Source organism: Sphaerodactylus townsendi, linkage group LG11, assembly GCF_021028975.2.
Source record: "Sphaerodactylus townsendi isolate TG3544 linkage group LG11, MPM_Stown_v2.3, whole genome shotgun sequence".
NCBI classification, from domain to species: Eukaryota; Metazoa; Chordata; class Lepidosauria; order Squamata; family Sphaerodactylidae; genus Sphaerodactylus; species Sphaerodactylus townsendi.
Window position 1 is genome coordinate 38,840,817 of NC_059435.1, and position 15,936 is coordinate 38,856,752.

The window sequence follows — 15,936 nt, forward strand, 5'->3', positions numbered from 1 at the left end:
CAGGTTTTGTCTGGAAGTGACAGAATACTGCCACTTGGCAGCCCCTCCATTTTCCCTGCTTCTCCAGATTTCAGTTGGTTCCAGCTGGCAGGCAGCAGGCTGGCAACCCCATAAAAGCCAGCTTATTTTTTTACTTCAAGTTTTTACCCATGATTTCTATGCAGTGTGCTTGTTCTTTTTCTTTATCTGAGATTCAGACTGCATAGGACATTTCCCCACTCATACTCCACATAACCTGTAAAGCCATCAAGGGTCAAGAAAACACATGAGGGAGAGAATGAAGCCATCTACCCCACTGTGGTCATAGTCCAAATCAGGTCCTGGGGTGCTTGAGGAAGTAAGTTCTATGCAGGAGCCATCTAGCTATGGGAAATGTGGATTCCCTCAATTCTATTAATCGAGTAATATCTCATGTAGCTTGAGTTTAAATTTGTTTAATTTCTTATATAAAATTACAGTCAGAACCCAGCTGTCCATCTCCTGAAAAATATTAAAATTGTCTGGTAAATTAGGCACCATTCTTCCAAAACAACATGGACAAGTTATTTGCAAAGAAAATGTAAATGTCTCCTCATTATTGGTAAAACGTTTCATATGTAACAACTTGTATGTTTCACCTTTGCTTTCAGGTCTTATGGAAAATTACGATGTACTTCTTATTGCTATATTGACTCTACAGAGTGCCGATATTTTACATGAAGTGTGGGCAGAGGTAGGTAAGCATTTCCCCATATGTCATGCTTACAGCAGGTGCTATGTTATCATCAACCAAGATCAGGCAATAGACACAACAGTCTCTGGGATGAAACAACCAGGGACATGCTGTTGGTGGTGGCTTGAGATTCATTTTCAATTGACTTGCACTGGAAGAAAATAGGACCACTGAATTCTGTCTTAGTAGAAAACTGTCAAGCAACATTCTCCACTCAGACTTAAAATTTCACACGGCTGCTTATGGGAACTGCCATAACAAGAGAAAAACCAAACTTCATTTTACTTCAAAATGGTTACTTCAACAGAACACAATAATACCTCAATTTAGCACTGTTAGTCATAAAAATAAGCTCTGCAGGTTGTTGATGTTTGTGTAGCAGAAAAAAGATTTTCCCAGTATAAACACAAAGCATACTCTGGTTGCAGTGTTTATAAGGACTATTTTGGGTTCTTTTCTAATAATGTGAACTTTGTATATGCTTTAGCTGCCTGAATTATGGGTTCAGATTTGTTAGAAGCCCCCCCCCCCCTTTTGTGTATACATTGATATGGGCAATTTAGCCATGTGCTTAAGCAAGGAAAACCAGCCTGAGGAGCTGATCATCTTTATTTGGAGACTGCTACTATAGAAGAATATAAAGATGTACATAAATTTATATATGTGTATATATATTTATATAGACAAATTCCAGATGGCTAGCACTGTAATCTGTTGCAGAAAACTCAATGACATCTCAAAGGCTAACACATATATTGTGGTTTTGTATGCGAGGATCCGTGCCGTTAGATATACAGTTACTTTTATTTGCAATCACTGCGTATCTGATAAAGTGACTTCTGGCTTAGGAAAACCGCTACAGCAATAAATTTGTTAGGCTTTATGGTGCCTCATTCTTGAATTTATGAAATGGAAGCATTCAAAAAAGAGTCATACTTGCCTATTATGAAGGACAATAGGAACCGGATCAGCAAACTGGAAATACTTCCGCCTGCATTGGAAGCCTTAGGACTGACTAACCCATCATCAAGCAATGACCTGGATGCAATCAACTCTCTTTGGAACAAGATCTTCAGAACTGATTCATAGTGATCATTATCTTTGCACCATGTTCCTACCAAGGTTCTAAATTATTCATCATAAAGCCTTGTGTTAATATGCCTGAAATCTGAAGTTATGAAACAAAATTGGAGGGATGCATTATGAAAATCTTAGAATTACATTAAAGACTGTTGTGAAAAACCTTCAAGCTGTCTAATTATCAACTTCCATTGTAGCTTAGATGCCACAAAATCAACTTTTTATTTTATCTTTTTCATGTACCTAATAGTTACTCAGTTGAGCTGGTTTCCAGTACAGCAGTATTCTTATTTGCATATAGGAGCCATCCCAGAAGTGTTGTTCAGACTATATACTCTATAGAATTTATATGTATATATGTGATTTATTAAAAAGACTGCTATGCTATCTTTGATAGCATTTAGGAAAATTATAGATTTCCTTTACAGCAAATACTAAAGAGCAGTTTTCATGTTGGAAGTATGCTAGCTGTGATACAAATGAAGTTGTCATAAATTTAGATAGATCTTGTATGATGATATGTGGATTCAGACTTAGAAGAATCAAGATAGGTCAATCTTTCCTACTGGTCATTGTTCTTGGTTTATCTTTAAGGGTCTGTTGTGTTTGTTTGAAATGCATGAACACATATATAACATCTGTTGACTGTCCTATTACTTCTATAGAAGTTGAATAAGGAAGATGTTATATTGTTATAATAAACATTAAATTAAAACCAACTAGTGTATACCTGTTTTTATCATGCGAGAGATGAATACATACTATGTACTGTTTACACACACTATAGTAAGAAGCCAATAAATTGCTCCTAAATGGCTTTATCATAATGAAACTGGTCGCAATACAGAGAACAATTGTCAGGCACTCCTCCATCTCTTGAATTCAGTGAAACATCATTTAACTTATGAGTTTTAAGTCTTATTAATTTCAACAAGACTTGGTGTAGTTTTCTCTGGGTAATCTCCAGTGGCCCACTGCCCAGTCCTTTGCATGCTTTGACAACAAGAGCCAAGGGAGGTTGTGGAGGAAGGTGAACGAGGCTAGCTTCCTCTTCCTTCCTCCACTCAGTACTGGCAACCACAGATAGGCTACTTTAAGCCCATTGCCTACGTGCAGAACGGCATGTATCTCATGCCAGGTCTGCTTGACCAATAGGGGTCAATTACCTGGTCACTGACTTCTGACCTCACTAATTAGCATGCACAACATTAACTCCTTCATTACTGGATTGTGTGACTGGCACTTGCCAAATACTAACAGGCTGCCACTGAAATGTATAGGCATAGACCCAATGTTTCCCAAGAACCATACATTGCAGAATTTCCTCATTCTCAGGAAGCATTCTGTTAAGAGATAAAAAGATTATTAGACCTTTGCTATGTGATGCTGGCAAGAAGATGAAGTGAAGAAGACAGATGTTAAGGTACAGTCTTTTTTTCCCAGTTCACCAGCAGTGAAGAGTCTTCAGCATCCACTGGGGACTCCACAATTTATTTTGGCCAGACAAAGCAGCCCAAAGCAGGAAGTGGTGGTTTGAAAAGAAAGTAAATATGCCTCCCCCATCCCCCACCCCTTCTAGGTTAATGTTTTGATGCATTCAGTCGGATCTGCAGAGATTTGCTGTGCCTGGTAAAGTCCAGCATTTTCATCTCATTTTTATATTGGTGCATGGCAACACTCCAAGTCCTAAAAGACTGGAGCAAAAGTCTTGTGGCATGCTTTGATTGCATTTGTGATTACTGCGCCAGTTAAGAGAAGAAGACCTATGCCAATTTGTTCAGCAGAGATGTTCTGCCAATTGAAATTGTATTAAGGGAATGCACTCCTACTGGAAATTATATTACAGATTTATTTTATTTAATTTTTGGCAAAGAACAAGGATTAGAAAAAAGAACTTTGCTGTAGAAGCTTCTCTGCTCCCAGTGTTTTGATTTTCATTTCTCAGCTTCCCTGGTCTGTGTGTCCCCAAATATGAAAGGATAAGTCTTGTTTATAGTTTGTTTCTGATTTTAGGATTCTTTTAAAAGGCTTTTTATGGTTACATGCACCAGAGAGACTGTCAATTAAAATAAATGCGTCTCATGCTTGCTGGTAGTAGTGCTAAAATGAGTATACCAAACAAGGAACCTATATCACAGGAGAGGAAAAACCCACCACCACTGGCCACTGCTGCCTCCCATCTCACTCTGCCCCCAACCTGAGCATTCTGTGCTTCTTCCTCCCCAACCCTCTCTTCATTCAGTTTCCACTTCTCAACCCTCCCAGTGATCTGTTCTCCCATCTAGCTGATCTTTACCTTGCTTCCCCCACCCCACCCCACCCCATGCAAATGTGTTAGCCCCATGCAAATGTGTTAGCTTCTATATGTTGCTTTTAGGCAGAATTTTACCCCATGCGTATACATCTTTCCTGTCTCCCACTGGCCCCATTGATGGGATTTTTTGATCTGCACAGTGGGGACATGCAAAACTCGTGGAGGAAATCCCATATCCCAACCCCTCACCTTTTAGCTTGGCTGCAGCAAGGCTCTGCCAGCCCCATGGATGGGCGCTGAGTAGCTTCTGGACACCACTGCAGTCAGGCCTGCCAGGGGCTCCTGGCCTCTGCTGCTACCATGGATGAGCTGAGAGATGAGCTGCACCCCACACCCAGCTGCGACATCAGGGGGCGGAGGCAGCTGCTCCAGGCCCAGCTCGGCTGGCAGAGGACAGAGATGGCCACAAAAGATAAATGCATTCCCTGCACATGCACTGATAGTGCTTTCTTTAATTTCAGGGGAGTTTAACCCCCCTGTTTGTTTGTTTGTTTGTTTAGTTAGTTTAAGCCTTTTCTGCAAACTTGGTGGGTATCTCAAATTTGAAGGAACATCTGTTTGGATTAAGTGGAACCCATATCTGCAAAAGTTTTTGCAGACAGGTGGCACAGTTGAGAATTAGAGATATCGACAGAAAAGGAGAGGAAGCCATCCTTGTACTGTAAGACAAACACTGTGAGTTAGTTCAGAGTATAGTATGTAATGTTAAAAGCATCAAGGATAAACTGTGCCCTAGAAGTCATGCTCTTTGATCCAGGTGTTCTAATCTGCTAATTTTACGGAGTTAAATTATGGTTACTTTCTGTCGTGAAGGAATCTATATTAATTAATTAATGGCACCTATATTTAATTAATGCCTGAATAAACCTTACTCCTTCCCTTATGCTATGAAAATGGAAAGGAGTAGGGTTGCATTTAATATGTTTTACAAGGTGCACAACTGTATTATGATGATGAATTTAAGGAGTAGCAGCAAAGATTCAGCTTAGTTCAGTTAACATGTTTGAGGGAAAGAACAGAGCTATTTCAAAGAGCAGTGGTGAAGACTTTTGTATTGCACTTACTTTCTCTTGGGAGACACATTGTGATGTAAGATTGTTTTTGCTTTACTGTCTGTTCTTGGCAGAAAGAAATTTGAAAGGTTTGGTTAGAAATGCCATTGAATCGAATCGAATAAGAGATAAGACTGTTATCTTATTAGAACAGGGAATATCCTCTGACTTAAAGAGATGCGGAGGGTGGATCTCACTCACTTGCAAGATTCAGGGCTGCTTTCACACCACCTGCCTGATTGGTGCATTTTTTTCATGTTTCCAAATGACATCATCCTCTGTTTGTACAATCCATTTCTTCTGCACATGTACAAAACCCTGCTTTTTTCTCTGTTCCAGGTGAAGGGAGAAAAGAGGGTTCATCCAAATGTGACAAGTAACCCAGTCTGTGCCCAAGTTTGTTTATGAACTATTTTTGAAGCTTTTCAAGTCAAGCAGGAAAACATTATCAGCTGCTAATTGCTGCAGATCACAGAGCTGTAAAAGGGACAGCTGCTGAAAGCTGGCTCAAACGTTGTCAGGCCAGTGGGAAATCCAGGGACTATTTAAGGGCCAAACTTGACAGTATCAGACACATAACTGAATCTCTCATTAGATTAAAAAAAATTAAAAATAGCCACAGAGGGTACTTGGAACTGGAGTTACATTGTGCGGGACTTGCTAAACATTGAATTTTAGTCACCTGAGAAAAAGAACATGGTTAGCTGGGATGGAGCACCACTCTGGAAAACGCAGGCCTCTTCTGTTAATCTTAACCAGGCATTTAAAGTCTTGTGGAGTCATATCTTCATACTGCATAGTTCTTCAGCTGAAAAACTGCTATCATTTGTAATGAAAACAGAAGTTCTGGCTCCTGCAGATCAGTTCCAATGGGATACCCGCCCCCACCCCAAGAGATTTCTGTGACAGCCAAGAATAGAATCTGTGTTTCCAGTAAGTCTTTCTTATGACGGTTGAGGAAATTTGTTTGTTTCTCTGACAGTGCAATCTTCAACAGATTTACACCCTTCTAAGTCCACTGAAGTAAATGGATTTACAAGTGTGGGCTCTGCTGAGATTTTACAGCTCAGAAGGCACCATTCAGAAATGGCTGCCCGAGAAGTACTCTCATGTTTTCAGAAAAATCAAACTGTCCATAATTCATATTTGATAAGGCTATGGGCTATGATGATTGCTAGCATAGTGCCTAGCCCAAACTCTGTCAGGTGGCTCAGATTACTCTGTCCACATTTCACTTTGAGATCATATGGGTAAAATGCTATGGAGTAACCTAATGAGGCTTTTCCATACTGTCAGCACTTCAAAATGGAAGGATTTTTACTCCAAAGGGACACCCACCCTGCTCTCTCTCAATTGCATTCTAAATCTAGTCTTGTAGGACACACATTTCACAATCCTGATTGAGGCAGATGATCAGACATTTCTCCATTTTATCTGGAGAGGCCCAGTGCTCATCTCCTTTGTTATTCAGGCAACCTCGAGAGTTACAGTGGCAGGGGGAATCTACTTCTTGAACTTGGCAACGGCCGGAAAAAGTCACAGCAGTACAAAAATAGGGTATGCTGCACTCGAAACTGTTATTTTTAATAAGTATGCAGGTAACCTCATACCCATTGCCATGATATAAAACTACATGGCTGCATGGAATTCACCTATAACCTGCCAGTGCCATTGGGTTTCAAGTTCAGTGTTGTATACCTGAGCTTGCAGACCCAATATCAAGTTACAGGGAAAGAATGGAAATCGTTGTGCCGTGGTAAAGACCCTGCAGAAGCCAGCAATGATGAATGGCTTCTCAGTTGCACGAAGGAGGCTGAATGCCAGCTGTTGAGCAAAAACCGAGTGGAAAACTATGACCTATCGGAAAATATGTGAGACATGTTTAGTCTCTGAAGACAAGATACGACCTGACAATCTCCTCCCTGAAAACAGATGCTAATTTAATTGGGGTAGGTTTGGCAGCAAGCCATGGTTGTAGTGCTGGAGAAGATGAGTTGGAAGAAGAAAAAGCTCACCGTGCATACATTTTAGATTTATTTGGGCCTGCATGCAGTTAGGGCTAGGGGTAAAATTCTTCAGCAAGGTAAAAACTCCTGTCCCAAGAAAAGGTAAACTCTACAATTCAGAAATTGTTCAGAATGTATTCTGATTTGGCAAGTAAGAAGTGGAGACAAGAAATAATGACTAATGTGAAGGTCTACCTGCCCCCTGCCCAACTGTGGGCAGTCTTGGCCAGCCTTGGCCTCCTCTTGTTCCTCTAAGACAGGGATCCCCAAACTTTTTAAGCAGGGGGCCAGTTCACTGTCCCTCAGACTGTTGGAGGGCCGGACTAAAAAAAAACTATGAACAAATTCCTATGCACAAATGATTGTAAAATGTTTGATTTCACCTTTCAGCCTTTCTGTCATGGTCTATTTTTAGAACAGTGACCAAAGTATGTCAAGTACAGGGTGGGCTCCAAATATTGTTGGGGAGGCTGTGGAATACCTTCCCCTGTAAAAAAAAAAAAGCAGAACTTTCCCAATGAAGCATTCCATCTAACCCAGGATCAGGTATCTTCCTCCCTAGCAGCGAGCGATTCGCCAGCCTGGCTGATGCCAATGGGAGTGAGGCAGAACAGAAAGCTTGAGAGCAACACATGGAGTAGCCAAGAGGGAAGGGCGAAGCAGGCGTTGCCACATGTAAGGTTTCCAACTCTGGGTCAGAAAATTCATGGAGATTTGGGGGTGCCGTCATGTAACTGCAATCAACAGCCGTTGGGGCCGGTTCCTCCTCTCCCTCGAGCCCCCACTGCACATGAATGGAGCCATCGCTGCCATGCCTGGCGGGCCGGATAAATGCCTCCAGGGGGCCACATTTGGCCCCCGGGCCTTAGTTTGGGGACCCCTGCTCTAAGATCATAACTGTTGCACACAAACCTTAAACCACTCTTTGAAACAAGGAAGGCTGGAAACATGCATTTTAAAAAGTGAAAGTGGCTATTCCTAGGTTGCTGAACAGTATAATTCTGTTTTTGTTCAGCATGATTGTGGGATCACAAAATATGGTTTGCCTTCTTTCATTCAGGCATTTACATAAGACAGCTATATCTCTAACCCAGAAATACACCACCTCCTTCAAACTCAAGGCCAACTGTAAGGGATTCTGGGCACCCTCAAAAAATACAATTTATTTTTTTGAGGGAAATTATAGTATCATAATCCTGATGTCACATTGAAATTGCTTTACACTGGGGTACACATGTGTCCTGAATGTATTTTTTTTCTTTCAAACCAGCATCCACCAGGAGAGACCTATAATCTACTGTCTGTATATATAACCATAACACTTCCACATCTGCTTTCTACTAGACTGAATGAGAGAATGGGGATCTGATTCCAATGTGGCCAGTTACCCAGAACTGCAGATTATGCGCAGGGATCTTCTCCAAATGCCAGAGAGAGGGTTAGTTGCAATTCAGAATCAGAATGGATTAGAAATTCACACTGCAATTTTCTGTGTTCAACCATTTTTTATTTCCACCACCTTCTAGGAGTAAATTAATGTTCATTTTAGCCACCATGTGATACCAGGATGAATTTTTTTTTTAATTAGAATAATACCTATTGATTGCAGAATTGCAGTTTGGAAGAAGACCAGATACATTCCACTCCTACAAGAACACAATAATTACTTTCTAAATAATCTTTGCAAATCAAGAGCTATCAAGCTATTTTTTTTAAAAAAATGCATATTATTAATAAATAATCTTTTAAATAATATTAAAAATGAATTGATTGCTTTCATTATTATTATACAAAACAGAGTGTCCAACTATAGCTTGGGATTGAAAAAAGTAAAAAGACACTTATTACACAAACTGATTGCTTTTGTTTTAGAGCTGATGAATGAATGTGGAATAAAAATGCTTTCATTTGTTGCTGTAGCTGAGAAAAACAATGCAGCTGTGTCCCTCCCCCCACAAATACCAGCATAGGGCATCCTATCCATTAGACAGTCCATTGATCAAGACTAACAGATACAAATATTCCAATCAGCCCCAGCCCCACCGCTACACTCTGAGCCCAAATAAGCTCGGCTTTATTTTCAAAGCCATTCCTCATACTTTATTGAAGAGACCAAATTTTTGAATAAAGTGAACATTTAGTATGGTTCTAATTGCAGTTGGAGCCCCATTTCTGTGGCACAGAAACTGAAATTATGCATACGAGGACATCCTGGAAAATGGCTTTTTCCCCTTTAGGTGAAACAGGAAAACATGGAGGATTTTGAAATCAAACTAGTTGTTGCTTAAGTTTAAACTGGTGATTGCATTTTCTTAGGGTAGAAATATTCAAGACAAGAACAGGGAACTCAGTCCAAGGCTGCAAAGCACTTCAGCACCATCAAAGAAGCCAGTTAGTTTCAATCTATTCAGTCCAGGTTTCTTTTGGCCATATGGGTTGCCCTTCTATTTATATTAGAGTATCAACCATAACACAGAGGCCTGAAGGTGAGCTTGCCATGCTGGAGAGACATTATGCTGCCACCTCTTCCTCTGCCTGCATTTGCTGGCACAACTAGGATGGGGTCAAATGTTTGGCAAAATGCAAAAATTCGTAAGCAAGTATGAACGTTTTTAATTCAATAACATCAGCCAATGGAATGGATACCTGTCCTTTCAGAAGATGGCTAATGTGGTCTGTTACCATGCCTACAGTGAAACCTCCTGGTTGAAGCCCATTGATTTCACTTATTGTTAAAAAATTAAGAATGGAGAAGATGAGAGAAAAAAACAAAGGAGTAACAAGGAGAAAAACAAACAAGAAAAACAAGCACACTCACACTACTGATTCTAGATTTTTTCAGAACTAGTGGGTTTAAAATCCAGATCCTTCTAATCCACTGATCAAATTCAAGGTCTCCAATATCTAGGGAGGCAAGAGCTAAGAAAAACTTGCTCTACAGCCAGCATTGTCCCTATCAGTGATGTGAAGTTTGGCAGCTCACAGAGGCTCAACAGGCCCTGTTTGAAACACCATTCTACTAGAAGTCCAAACGAAGGCCATTGATTTCAAAGGTCTTTGAAATCATACACACTCAGCACTAGGAAGTCTGGACAGGATTGTACTGCCACTCTCATAACATTTGGCATTTTTGTCTGACAGATCACCAGTTTATATTGATATATTTAATATGTTTTAAAATAAGGCAATCTTACAAAATATCAAGCCAATTTAATACATACCACAAATGTGTACCGGGGGGTGGGGGGAGGAGTTTCTAGTAAAATGTTTGTTCTTTGTTGAAACACAACAGTTCTATGAGTTTCTACATTACTTTAAAAAGATATACATTTTGCAAGTAAAATATGCCAACAGCTGATAAATTAGAAGCATTTCAGATCACTTTGGTATTCTTATGTCATGAGCAAATGCATTAGCCAAACAGACAGCTTATAGCAGAAGTGCCCTTTACACGAGGTTAAATTGACTGATAGTATTTTTACATGAACTTTCAAAATCTTTTAAAATATGGACTTGTGCATTTTTGCCTTGCTGCTCCGATCCCTGAGAATATATCAGCTGCTAAAAAGGAATCAGAAGGTGGACATGTATTTGGATTGTATGCTGTAGCTAGACTGACAGTTCATTTTTGATAAAGTGAAGAATGGGACAGAGATGTAAGACATCTTTGCTTTGGAAATGAAATGTCAGTCTAATAGTTGAGAGCAGAAAGCATGCTTATATTTCAGTTGCAAGATTGCACAATTATCCTTTTAACCCCCAAGCAACATACTACCCTGTGAAATGCTCACACTCAGCACTGAATAAGTGGACCAGCTGTTTTTGCCCATCTGGCACAGTCCTTTGACAAGCCCCACAGCAGAGGTTCTGTATCAGCATACATCAGACGTCACCACTGCTTGGCAGCTTTGCTTGATAAAACAATATTAAGTATCACAAATGTGCGTTGCTTTATGAGATGTACATTAATTTTGGGAAAGCTATTAGACTTCCACACAGGACAACAAGACTTTCTGCAATAAACGAAAATGACAGATCTTCTAATAGCAAGTAGAGAAGTCAATTTGACCAGGAATAATTGAAGTACAGGAATGTCCAGTGTATTATATATATCGCAAGGGTCTGCCCTCACTTCCTGATCTCCTCACAAAACGTGAGAGACCTTGTAGCACAAATGTAATTTTGCTTCACAGCCAGAGCGGGCAGGGTTTGCCCTGGCCCTCCGCCTACAACCAGCCACTTTGTGCTGCTTTGCATGTTTCCCGTAGCCATGGGGATTCCCAGCCTGCCTTTCTCAGGGGATGGTTCAGTTCAATCGCAGAGGAACAAATGGAGCTGCTTTCTCTTTTGGCCATGGGCTGCCTCCCCACCCCACCTCCCCCTTCAAGTTAAAGAAAAGAAGTTCACTTACACAGGCTTAGCCAAAACACACCAAACACCTGCATTCTTCATGATGATAACCTTACTCTACAAGAAGCCAGCCATGAGAACTGAATGGATTTGTTTTATGATGAAGCACATGCATTGCTCCCAGGAGATGGAAGAGAAGCCCTAGAATACTAATTCCGGTAGGAATAGGACTAAATAGGCTGAAATATTTATTGTGCAAAAAACCTTTTTCTCTGTTCATTATTCGTAACTATGCCACTGATGTGAGATTTAAATGACTGGGAGCAATACAGCAACTTTAGCAAGTGGCACCTGTAGCCCTGTGGAAATGCACTGTTGCCTCCAGCCACCTGGTTGTGTGTTAAAATCTGTGGAAACAGAGTGGTGAGCTTCCCCATCTGGCTGAAGATGCCTCATAATAAGCTTCCAATTAGATGAACACATTTTCTCCAAACCTCCACTGGTTCAGAACCAGTGTAAAAAAAGCAGTAGCCACAGAACTCCAAACATTTCAAGAAAGCAAAGTGTCCATCTTGGCTGGATGTTGGAGTGAGTGGGGCACAGTAACGAGGAGGAGAATCAAGCAAAGGAGCAACCGGGAAGAGAAGTGCAGTGGGAAGGGAGGAATGGCGGATGCTTGACAAGATGCTGGGCAGGGAATGAAAAACATGGTGTCCAGGAATGTCTCTTCACCATTAGAAAATATGTCAATAGATAGCCCTTAAGTTGAAGAACGATAGTCACTGCTTTTCCAGGCAGTTTTTCCTTTCCTTTTCCTTTCACCTTTGAATGACATAAAAATGAACTCCTCTGCAAGTGATCAGAAGAAATTCCTGAGGTTAACATTAGAACTAGAATGAATTCTGTATGTGGCCTATCAATCTTTAATTCAGAGGTGAATTTCTATCTTCAGCTGCAAGGAAAGTTATTCATTCTAAACTCTGCTTAGAGAAACCAGTTATGCCTTTAAAAATTAGAAGCAGTTCTTGTACTCTTGGTGAGACTGGAGCCCTTTTCAAAAGTTTCCCAAGTACCCCAAATCCACCTTTTTGTAAACCAGATCTGCTAGATCTTTAAACCACACGTAGACACAAAATATCTTGGTTGCAAAAAGGCCCTTGAAATAAAGGTTATATCTTCCAATGCATCAGTTTCCCACAAGTTCAATGTACCATGTCTCCCCCGCCCTTCCCCGCAACTTGTATAGCATTGGGGTGATCACAGGGTAAGGACTAATGCTAGCACTAGGATTTCAAGATTGCGAATATGCCCTTATTTTAAGAAGATGGCTATCGCTACTTAGCATCATGAAATGTATTACTGCTAGATACTTGGCAAGTGTATACTGATGTGGCTTCTCATGGATGGGTGTAGCCAACAGCGGTCGTCACTGAATGAAAAAGTGGGCGGCTGGGTATGTTATGATACTAATTCCTGGCCACTGCTTATAATTTAGTTTACAAGAATACCTTGTCTGGACACTAACATTTAGAAATCTTGGTAGAGAGTTGTAATAGTAAAACTAAATTCTGCTCTTGCTTTCACTGATTTGAACCCGGAACTGCTTCAAACTATTTAGCACAATGGCACCAAACTCCATGCCTTCAACCTCAATTAATGGTCTGAAACACAGTAAACACTACGGGATTTGGCTTAAAACGTTTTCTGTAAGGATAGGCATAACCCTGCCAGTATATATAGCACCTTTGCATTTAAGCGCAAACAAGCATTATTATTATTTTCAAAACCTATGTATAAAAAAGCAAAACTTTGGAGTCTTTTCCTTCCCCAAGTATGGAAAGAAATACAAAGAAACAGAAATAGCCTTCTGGGGGAAAAAGCTATGTTAACAAATACAATCCCTGAATTTGTGAGGCACTGCGTTGGCTGACGCTCACACCACCTCGTCTGATTCAAGCCCGTGTTCTTCATACAGTGCATCCAAGATGCCGAGCTGCTTTTCCATGGCTGGTAGGTAGATGTTAAGGTCCCTTTGCATCCCGCTATAAAAAAGTTCGTTGTGATTACTGCATTCTCCGACAGACAGTGCAGCCACAAAGTTTTCATAGTTGGGGGATGCCCTTAAAGCTAGCTGCAAGGAGAAAAGACAGAAACAGCAACTTATTTCCCAGAATATGGTCACAAGACTAAAGCTAAGCAGGTCTGGCTCTGGTCAGTACCTGGATGAAAGACTTTAGCTGTGGCCTGGAGTTCCATGATGGAAAAAAAGGCAGACTATAAATGTACACATACACAAATTTCAAATGTACACATACACAAAATATGTGTATGTGTACATACACGTGTACTTTGTCAAACCCAGCCGACAGGCAGAGGGAGCTCTTATCTGGGTAGTGATTCCCCCTGATGTCACTGCCCAAATAAGGAGCTCCCTCTGCCTCCCAGGGTTTGAGGAAGCCCAGCCAGCCAGGGTGCCTCGGGGTTCCCCCTTCACCCTGGGAGGAGGAGGAGGGCAGCAACAAGCAGCTTCCCGGGGGTAGGGAGGTTGTCCCGCCTCCAGCCTCCTTTTCATGGATAGAAAATGGTGACTTGCGTATAAGCCGCGGAGGCTTTTCTCAGCCTTTAAACAGGGATGAAAAACACGGCTTATACGCGAGTATATCCGGTAATTAAAATTATGTTTATTTTTGTGCCACAGACAAGGGGAAAAAATTAAAGGCAAAATGTCAGAAAACAACACCAGAGGGATCAGACTTAAAAACAAGGCTCCAGAAAGAAGTCAGCTATCCTTTATTCGGACCCCTCACAGGTCTCTCTGCTAATTTATCTTGCACCTGTAGTCTTTGGTCTCAGATGGTAGGGAAGAAGGGGGTATCAGAGAACAAACGTAACCTTATTCGGGCAAGCCTGAGACAGCTATGGCTTTCTGTGGCATTAAATGAGGGAGGAAAGGCTACATATGCAGATATAGCTTCAGGAGTCAGAAAAGCTATTTGATAATTTTTTTTTATACTGAGTGGCTAGACATCCATCAAAACATGCTCTCATCATTACAAACTTTTTATTATGCTGGTGACACTGAGGACAAATCAGTGATATTTTTTTCTTCAATGTACGTAAATGCTATCTTAGGCAGAGTTATTCCATCCACTAAAATCAGTGTACTTAAAAAGCATGTAACTCTACTTAAAATGGGACTATGCATAAATTAGTTGGCAGGTCTGAAATGCATAAATTAGTTGGCAGGAAAAAGTTGAGAAAACATGCTTTTAATACATAAAAGGTCTACTCAGACAATGCATGTTGCATATAAAGTGAGTGAATTAAAGGAATCTAACCCTGTTATCCTCATAAATGACTAAAACAGTACAAACTCACCGCAAAAACTCCACGGACAACCCATCCGTGGTGTTGTCGTAATGTTCTGCCATAAGCATTATCTGGGATCATAAAGAAAAAGAAAGCATTTCATGTAGTCATGTATATCAAACCAGCTAACAGGCTTTTCAACAATATTAAGTCAATGAATGCTCCTTCTTAAAGCAAACGTGTTTAATTTCCAAGCATAATTTTCATTATAAGAACTGTAAATGCAATTCATGCTCTTATCCATTTTTTAAAATATATAATATTTTATAGAAGGTTTAACTTTTATTTCCTTTTGATAATTTGTTTTACTTTTGTCAATTTGTTACCACCCCTGATTAACAGTTTCTGGTCAGATCGTAAACAAAACTTCTTAATGTATGCCTTATAAGGATTATTGTTTTGTATTGCATAACTGTAAATGCAAGCTCAATTAATAAAAGTGACAGAAAACAGACTACCTCCCTCCAGTTTATTTGGCATTTTGTATTTTTCTATAAAATGTTCCATACTTACTCAGTGCTGTTTGAATATTCTTTTCTCCCTTCTTTAGTTCTGTTAAAAACTCCTTCAGAAATTTTAAACCCCTGTTTGGAACAAGACCATAATAGTAACATTATAAAGTTGTGACTTAATTTTTTCTTAAAGAGAAGATGCTAGGTGTGGAGTGTGAATATTACATGTTTAAAAACCACCAAAATATATTTTTTAAATTGTGAAAACTGGCAATACATATATTTCAACAATTGTGAAAACTGGCATTAGAGAGTAATAAAAACAAATATTGATTGCTGTAAGAAAAGTTTTCGTCTCGTCAGCAAAATTCTCTCACAAACCTCCACTTAGAAAAACTTCAAGGCCTGTTAATCAGTAGGATTAGTTCTGCATCAGGCATTTTGGACATGATTCTGTAATGGGCCGCATAAATCTTGCATAGTTATGCTTTTTATCAATTTATGGTTTCTTTTTTAATGAGAAAATCACCCCCTCACAAAATAAGTATAATTCATCACCTCAAAGTCTTACTGGCTTGCCCGTTAGAACTAGCAAAAATCA

The 15,936-nt window shown here is 40.1% G+C and overlaps 2 protein-coding genes across 4 annotated transcripts in view; one reads left to right on the top strand and one right to left on the bottom strand.

The window, feature by feature from the left end:
- Window positions 1-2,501, top strand: part of COLQ (collagen like tail subunit of asymmetric acetylcholinesterase) — a 53,853-nt gene extending 51,352 nt beyond the window's left edge. Inside the window, exon 17 of the mRNA XM_048510967.1 lies at window positions 630-2,501. Within this exon, the coding sequence (XP_048366924.1) occupies window positions 630-699 (70 nt within the window). The 3' untranslated portion in view covers window positions 700-2,501. The remainder of the gene's footprint in view (window positions 1-629) is intronic.
- A 6,148-nt stretch (window positions 2,502-8,649) lies between these two features.
- PLEKHA8 (pleckstrin homology domain containing A8) overlaps window positions 8,650-15,936 on the bottom strand; it is a 36,542-nt gene continuing 29,255 nt past the window's right edge. For all 3 annotated transcript variants that reach the window (XM_048510965.1, XM_048510966.1, XM_048510964.1), the window contains exons 12-14: window positions 15,397-15,467; window positions 14,893-14,954; window positions 8,650-13,645 (exon numbers count right to left, since the gene is read on the bottom strand). In XM_048510965.1, the coding sequence (XP_048366922.1) occupies window positions 13,448-13,645; window positions 14,893-14,954; window positions 15,397-15,467 (331 nt within the window). In that variant the 3' untranslated portion in view covers window positions 8,650-13,447. The remainder of the gene's footprint in view (window positions 13,646-14,892; window positions 14,955-15,396; window positions 15,468-15,936) is intronic.